Raw genomic sequence first — 7,482 nt, 5'->3', positions numbered from 1 at the left:
TGACAAATAGGTATCACCACAAGTAACATCTTTGTAGCAAGAAATTATTGCGACAATTTAAACTTTCTGTGGCGATGCTCTATTTCAACAAACTTACTTTGGTGGCGCCAAACTGTTATCGCATCATGAAATTTTTTGTGGCGCCAAACTATTATAACAATATAAAGTGCTCCATTGCAACATCCTAGTGCAACAAAACAGATAGGCGTAGCAACTGAGATATGATGCAACACTATATTTTTAGTGGTGGTAGCATGTGGCAACCAAAAGTGGGTTGTGGTAATAGTCTATTGCAACCGTAAAAAATACAAGCTTTCAATTACAATATTCAAAACCATACATATAATATGTAGATTCATACAATTCATAATTCTGATAGAAAATATCCATCAAATAAAACTGAAATGTAATTTAGCCATCCTAATTAACTTCGAAGACTAAACTGCCCGTGATCTAGAGTCCAGTCCAGCTAGTTCTTTGGATCCTGCAACCAAGAAATAAAAAAAGTTCTAGTTAATGAGTCGAACATAACATACGCCATACAATTATGCCAGCTCCATTGTTAAAAACTATTGCTAGACTAACTAGCTAATACTGTGTCAGCAAGCATGTAACTAAGGCATCAGAACAACTATACAAGTGTGAATGGCTAAGGCATAACCACAAGTACATCTACTAAAAGTTTTTTTTTCAGAAAAAAACATTGCTTTTAACTTAACAGTGCTGGGCTGAATCACCCAAAGCACGGAGCAGCCACAAGGGCTGGTACATCAGCCTCCCCATTCCAGTTAGGTTCTAACATCCTATCAAGTCTAGCAAGCGCATGAAAAACAGAGTTTGCCGAGCGACAACATACATTTATTTCATAATAAGAAAACCATAATTTGAGCGGGTACTTGGTATCCTCAATAACAGCAGCATAGGCCGACGAGTCCACCTTATTGATATTAAGTGCTTCCATCAGGAGTTGCGAGTCCATTTAAAAAACGACCCTCACAACCCCTATATCAGCGGGAAGAGATACTACATGGGACATTGCAGTGGACTCATCAGCAAAGGCATCACGCGCATGATCATGACATCCTGCTCGTGCATACAGAATGGTACCATCATCCGATCATACATCTACTAAAAGCTCCTGCTATTGATTTAAGTTATGACTAGATGTATAGTTTCAGTTAAGTTCATGTCCCTAGCTATCACATATTCGTTTTTTGTTGAAGTTGTGACTCGATGCAGCAACAACACATGGTAAAAGAGAAGAAGCAGCTAGCTAATTATGAAGACCAATGACGTATAAAATGCAGGTGAACATGAAGAGAAAGCAAGGTTGTGACTTACCATTGCTTTAAACATTCGAGATTGCCTTGTTGCAGCTTGTATGAGCGCATTTGAAGAAATAGCAGTCGGCCTTGAACCTGGAGTCTTATTAGGACTAGATGTCTGTGAAAGAATATTTTGCAAGTTTGGATTACTATTTTCTTTGTCAACCCTCTTCGTAGGCACCTGTAAATAGAAGTGCACTTTTAGCAATGCAAGTAAGCAACATAAATCTTACAAGGTCGGAAGCATATGACCTGTAAATAGAAGTGCACTTTTAGCAATGCAAGTAAGCAACATAAATCTTACAAGGTCGGAAGCATATGACTGTAATCACCATCACCTGTTGGGTTCCCATCTGTTTGCTCAATTCTACAAACTTTGCCATCATGTTTTTTTCCAATTCCAGCCTTGATGTTCGCTCCTCTTGCAACAATCTTTCCCTTTCAGCACGCTCTTCTTTTAACCTCTCCTCAAGTTGTTCTCTCTCAGCACGCTCCAAGTTAATCCTATCTTGTGTGTTAGCACGTTCATCTTGTAGTTGATCTTCTAAGTCATTGACCTGCTGGCTGAGCTGAGAGTTTCGCTCCTGGGTGGCTGCTGTAGCACGAGCTTGCTCTTCAATCTGGATACGGAACTTTTCAGAACTAGTTGAAGTTTTGGCCATGTATCCGTACCCACGAGGCTGCGATGACTTGCATTCCAGAGTGTCTTTGCAAGCGGTCTGGAAAATATTGTTTTTCTGCTCACTTGAAAGTGGACCTTCAGTTTCAGCTTGTTTGTTTTTAACCTCTTCAAGTGCTTTGTCCTAAAATGAAAGGAACAATTATAGGTGCAGCATCAATATTGACACTATAAAAGATGAAACAAGAATAACACGGTCCAACGCATGAATAATCGCATCTGATGATGAAACATGCCGAATTCACATCATTGACTAACTATAGAATAACCAAAAGTCAGTGTACTCATGTAAACTTTCTGGGAATCTGTGTTAGACCATGTTCCATCGTTTGTGTGGGTGAGTTCCCATAGAGCAATACAATCTGGCTCTTCTCCAGTTTCCAAGTTTCTCTGCAAGTAATATAACAATGAGATGCTTGAAACATGACACCATATTTAGCAGCAAGGCATACATATTTAGTTGGACCCATACCTTCTCAAAACTAACTTGCGAGTAAGATTTTGATCCCATTATGTGTTTTGTCTTCTGTTTCTTATGGTTATCGGCGTTCATTTGGCTGCGTTCCTATCAATTCATTGAAACCAGATATAACCAGTGAGACTAGCCATTTGATCTTAACACATAATAGACAAACCGTGATCTTAGAGATAACCTGAAATTTTGAATCAGTGCCAAAGTACTCAATCATCCATTCCCACTCTTCTGGTTGTAAATCTTCTGGCAGATTAGCCAATCTAGCTGCATCTGTTTTGTATGCCTTGTAAGTGGAGCTTAGAGTTGATCGCCAGCCTCTATATCTCTCTTTCGCAATTTTGAGAACTTTTTCTTCTGTTTCTGGTGTATCTTCTAGGTCCCATCTGTCCTGTAAAGCATACAGCAAATAAATATACATAAGCACTGCATTATCGATGGTAAAATAAGATAACACATGTGAAAAATGTTGTACGCACTATCATATCTGCAACAATGAGTCAATGAATGGTAGGGTGAATGTCCGACCACGTCCTCACTCCAATGAGTGGTAACTTTCTTTTCATTATGACTACCACGTCATCCTTGAACGAACGATAGTTCATTCCTACTGTACCACCCAATTTTTCAGAGAATGTAATATTTAGCTTTGCAGATCCATTGGCAAAACGCTTCTTAGATGCTTTAAAACCTTTTAGAACACCTCGCCCTTTCTTCTTCTGTCCACCAGCTTCTACAGCCCAGATCATACAAGAAAAATTGTATTACTCAGCATTAGATTGTAAAAATGATGACATAAATGTAAACGAAAGCAAGTACCATCCTGTAGTAGCGCACGGTTGCGGCGAGCATGGGATGGCCATTCAGCAAGGGAACACATGTCATTAGCAGATACTGGAATGTCAGATTGTTCTGGAGTTCCTGTAAAAGATTTTGTAGTCTTGAAGGTTTAGCTATTTAACCCACACCAAGATTTTATGCATTATAGCAAATGCTAAACAATTTACCAGATTTGGGTTGTCCACGTTGGTTTTTGTATGCCGTTATACTTTCCATCCTTGTTAAGAGAACAGAGCCTTTCTTTACTGCACACAAAAACAATCATGGGACTTAGCATTAACAAAGTATTGATATTCTGCACCGTTCAGATAGGTGATTATGAAGTAAGGATGTTGTGTACCCGGAGCATCCTCCGTAAAATTCATCATTGTGCCCTTGTGTAGGTAAACCAGACATATGTGAATGGACATGAACGGCAAAGTATCAGTGATAGGTTCATGAAAATACTACTCTGAATCTATAGGGAAAAAATCCAATGTGACTCGTGTAAGACCAAATATCTATTAAAAATCATCTTATGGTAATCTGAATCAAATGCAATGCAGAGGATGACTAAACCTGGATATGCAGCGGCAAAGCTGCTCATACAACAATCAATTAAGCTGCTTGTATTAGCTAGCTAGCTAGCTTTGTACATACAGAGTACGTCTATATCTTTCAGTTAATGGATCTAATGGATCTAATGTTCAAAAACCAATCTAATGCTCACGACCCCCTTTGGCGTCCAGGAGGAAACAGAGCGAACCAGGAGCAGAGATGGTGGAGAGGTCTGCAGGCATCTCGGGCACGCTGGGGTCGGGTGAGGCAGTAACCAGCGCCTGGCCACCACGTCACGACACCGGCGTGCACAGCCAAGACGGCTGCGGCCATGAACCGGGCTGGGAGGCCCCGTCGAGCCCCAGTTCAAGGCCGAGGCGAGCTCCATGGCGGCCAGCCTCCAGGCCAAGGTGAGGCGCTGCGCCGACCCTCCAGGCCGCGAGCGCCTCCGCCGAGGCGGCCAAATTGAGGCGCGATGGGAAAATGCCACCGGCGGCGGCATGTCCCCTGCCCTGACTTCTTTTCTACGGCCAAGCGGCGAGCGGAGGAGAGAAGAGGCAGCCCCTCTGAATGGATCGGGATCGAGAGAGCCGCGCACCGAGGAGGAGCTCGTGGGGGTTTGATCCCGGACAGATGCGGGCGCAGAGGAGAGGGAGGAGGGGGAGATTGAGGAGGACTGGATTTTTCAGCGATGGAGGAGATCAGGAGGAGGACTAACCTGACGCCGTGCACCTGATGTGGTTCGTTCTGTTGACGCCGTCATGACGCCGGCAGCACAGATGAACCGAGACGAGAGCTCAGATCCAATCGCCCGTGAAGACGCCGTCGTTTGGTCTAGAATTATATATTCGTGGGTTGTTAGGAAGGTATTTAGCGGGAAGCTAATTTTTTGGTGGGAACAAAGACGCTAATTTGGGACCTTTTAGCGGGAGGTTAAAAAATATTGGCGCGTACACCTAAATTAGGTGGTGGGAAAGTAACTCTTTCTGTTTAAAAGAATGCAAATTTGCCATGATGTAAAATGTTTGCCATGGCACAAACATATTGCATGTTAATTGACATGGCAAAATTACCTGGGTGGATTTGCAGTAGTAAGTACAAAAGCAAAATCAAATCTCTTAAAAGTTGCAATGCTTAATGTGGTCATCATCAATCTTACAAAGTCAAAAAAAGGGAAACAAACACATATTTCTACAATCAACTCAAATTTGTTTTTTTACTACTCCATGTGAACATGGCCAAAGTTGTAGTGGTGACATGGCGAAAACTATATTAGAGGCATGGCAAATAGATTAGCAAATTTGCCATGGTAAAAAAATATGTGTATGTCATGCCAAAAGTTATAGTGGTGACATGGAAAAAGCTATATTAGAGGCATGCCAAAAGCTATAAAATCCTTTTTGCCATGGCAAAGCAGTGTTCAACAATATATACTTTTGATTCATGGCAAAATCTAGAGAAAATCCGATTCATGATTCATTTCAAAGCTAGAGTTTGTATGTACTGATCACATGGCAAGTTTACAAAATTTGCACTACAGACTAAATACAGGAGGACAAATGCCATGGGAAATTACTGAATATAATTCTCGCAGGAGGACAAACAACACTAAACAGTGCTAAACACTACACACTAGTTGCCAATTTGCCATATTGTACTAAATATCATGTTCTACACAATTTGCCATGCTCAAAAGAAACTATTCCAGAAAAAATATTGTCAAGATGTACCCAATGTGTACCCATGTGAACCAGAAATCTAAAATCTGCTCGATGCACATATCCTATCCCCGATACTCCAACTCCCTGTACAACAAAAGTGCAAAGTTTCAGTGTACATTAAGCTGAACCTGAACCATTCTTTGTGACGAAACTTCCTGTTCTAACTAAATCTGCACGCATGTGCTCTGCTGTTGTGCTCGTCCCAGGTCAGTAGCAGTAGGAGAGCTGAGCTAACGGCAAGGCACATGAGCACAGCTCGGGCGGCTACTAGGAGGCGGCGGAATACCTGGGCTCGGGGTGAATCCCGGTGAGCAGTTCACCATCCGCACATCACTAGAAGAAAATGGCGTCCCCGCCGGCGAGCAGATCCCTATTGGCGCATCGGCGAGCAGGTCGGCTGCGAGCCGCAAGGCCTCGTCCACCTCCTAGTTGACCTCCATGAAGCGCCGCGGCGTCAGCGTCAGCACCTCCACTGCTCTCTCCCTCCGCGCCCCGCCTCCTCGAACAGCACCGCGCCCGTCAGTACCTCCATTGCTTCTCCCCCTTCCGCGTCCCGCAGCCTCGTGCGCCACCAGGCCCCGCCTCCCGGTGTAGGATGACGGCGCCGCCGCTTCAGCTGGTCGCCATCGCCTCCCTCGCGCCCAGGGCCTCGCGGACATCGCCATCGCCGCCGGGTTGGAGGTGGGCGCATCGCAGGGATGGTGCGGGCAGCGTCGCCCCGAGCGCGGCGGCCTGGTGCTCGCGGCGGCGCTCGGCCTCGGACCGCGACGGCACCTCGCTCCGGTCGGCGAGGAGCTGAGTCGTAGCGCGGCAGTACCTAGTGCTCGGCTGTAGCGAACGCCAAATCCCTGGCCCCCTCCGCGGATCCCTCGACCCCTGCCACCGCGACTGTGGCGGGATCTGGTCACGGAGGAGCCTCGTCGCCGGCGAAGGCCACTCCTGTCTGTATTGCGTGGCGGAGACAGAGCAGTGTGCTCTGAGCGGTGGAGCAAGGGGAGAAGAAGATAGGATTGATGCTGGCGTTCGGGATGAAGCCTGTTTTATACTGTTTTACCGAACGAAAACAAAACGTGACGTGTCGGACCTCAGTTGCTATGAGATTCGTGCCTGTAGTCAATGGCACAGAGATTCTAAATTACGGGTTTTTCAGGAGTTAGGAGTTATAGATTCCGAAATTTATTTGTAAAAAGTTATATCATGGTGAAAAAAAACACCAAATACGAGTACCAAGCACCTATAAGATGTGCAAAAAAATCACTTAGTGCCGATGGAGAACACTGAAACCTCATTTAATATTGAGATTTATCGTCTTAGGAATGTGTTGTTTCATCTTGGATCTGCACTTAGGTTGGGATATGTCAAAAATTTGTGCCTTGGTCAGTTGGTCAAAGCAGCAAAAAAATGGCTAGTTTAGAACTACAGGTCACAGAAACCTCATGCGACCCTCACTTTAAACTATTAGGTTATACTCTTGTCTCGAAACATAAGTACTGATGGGATGGGTTGATGAGACAGTCGATCTATGTCGGTCCCGATCTAAAATTCCGATCTTGAGATGGGGTGATCTCAGCATCATTCATCTTATCGGACAATCCTTGGAGGGTTCGTCCAAGCCAGAGTAGGTCGAACATAATTATGTCGCTTTTGTTCAAATGATAATCATAGAGATTCAACTATGTAAATCAAACAACCAAACCAATTTTGTTTTGAGATTTATTGTGTTAGGACCGGGTCGGAACACCACTGGTCTAGGGGTCGCCGCCACCAACGACGGCGGCGGGGAGGAAGGGAAGAGGGAGGGCTTGGGAGGAGGGGCCGGGGGTGGATGGACGGAGAGCTCGAAAATGGATCGCACGGTCTTGGAAGCTTTCGACGGAGCCGCCCCCGGATTCGTGGGAGACGAGTTGC

At 44.7% G+C, this 7,482-nt stretch overlaps 1 protein-coding gene across 13 annotated transcripts; it reads right to left on the bottom strand.

Annotated features, from left to right (window-relative positions):
• Positions 1–274: 274 nt before the first annotated feature.
• Positions 275–6,580, bottom strand: LOC125538102. 13 transcript variants are annotated; one of them, XR_007296240.1, is made up of 13 exons: positions 5,861–6,580; positions 4,927–5,658; positions 4,572–4,687; positions 3,657–3,690; positions 3,484–3,561; positions 3,296–3,397; positions 2,956–3,209; positions 2,658–2,867; positions 2,477–2,569; positions 2,293–2,394; positions 1,630–2,128; positions 1,342–1,506; positions 275–484 (listed from the first exon to the last, which is right to left on the bottom strand). XR_007296240.1 is itself a non-coding variant. In XM_048701400.1 (13 exons), the coding sequence occupies exons 7-13, from the start codon at positions 2,959–2,961 to the stop codon at positions 470–472; spliced, it is 1,056 nt and encodes a 351-aa protein (XP_048557357.1). In that variant the 5' UTR covers positions 2,962–3,209; positions 3,296–3,397; positions 3,484–3,561; positions 3,657–3,690; positions 4,572–4,687; positions 5,584–5,658; positions 5,861–6,571; the 3' UTR covers positions 275–469. The 13 variants fall into 13 exon arrangements, 12 of the variants coding, with proteins under 12 accessions (XP_048557357.1, XP_048557359.1, XP_048557356.1 ...); XM_048701400.1 differs by having other exon boundaries at positions 1,664–2,128; positions 5,584–5,658; positions 5,861–6,571; XM_048701402.1 differs by lacking the exon at positions 3,657–3,690 and having other exon boundaries at positions 1,664–2,128; positions 5,584–5,658; positions 5,861–6,571.
• Between the last annotated feature and the right edge of the window lie 902 nt (positions 6,581–7,482).

This window comes from Triticum urartu, chromosome 2, assembly GCF_003073215.2.
Source record: "Triticum urartu cultivar G1812 chromosome 2, Tu2.1, whole genome shotgun sequence".
In the NCBI taxonomy this organism is placed as follows: Eukaryota; Viridiplantae; Streptophyta; class Magnoliopsida; order Poales; family Poaceae; genus Triticum; species Triticum urartu.
Note: the sequence above shows the minus strand (reverse complement) of the source record. Positions and strands in the feature narration are given on the sequence as shown.

What these genes read in the sequence shown, in the direction of transcription:
- LOC125538102 (XM_048701400.1), bottom strand. An exon ending in CGCAAGTTAGTTTTGAGAAG is followed by an intron (nt 2,395 to 2,476) that starts GTATGGGTCCAA and finishes TATTACTTGCAG; the next exon opens with AGAAACTTGGAAACTGGAGA. An exon ending in AACAGATGGGAACCCAACAG is followed by an intron (nt 1,507 to 1,663) that starts GTGATGGTGATT and finishes TTCTATTTACAG; the next exon opens with GTGCCTACGAAGAGGGTTGA.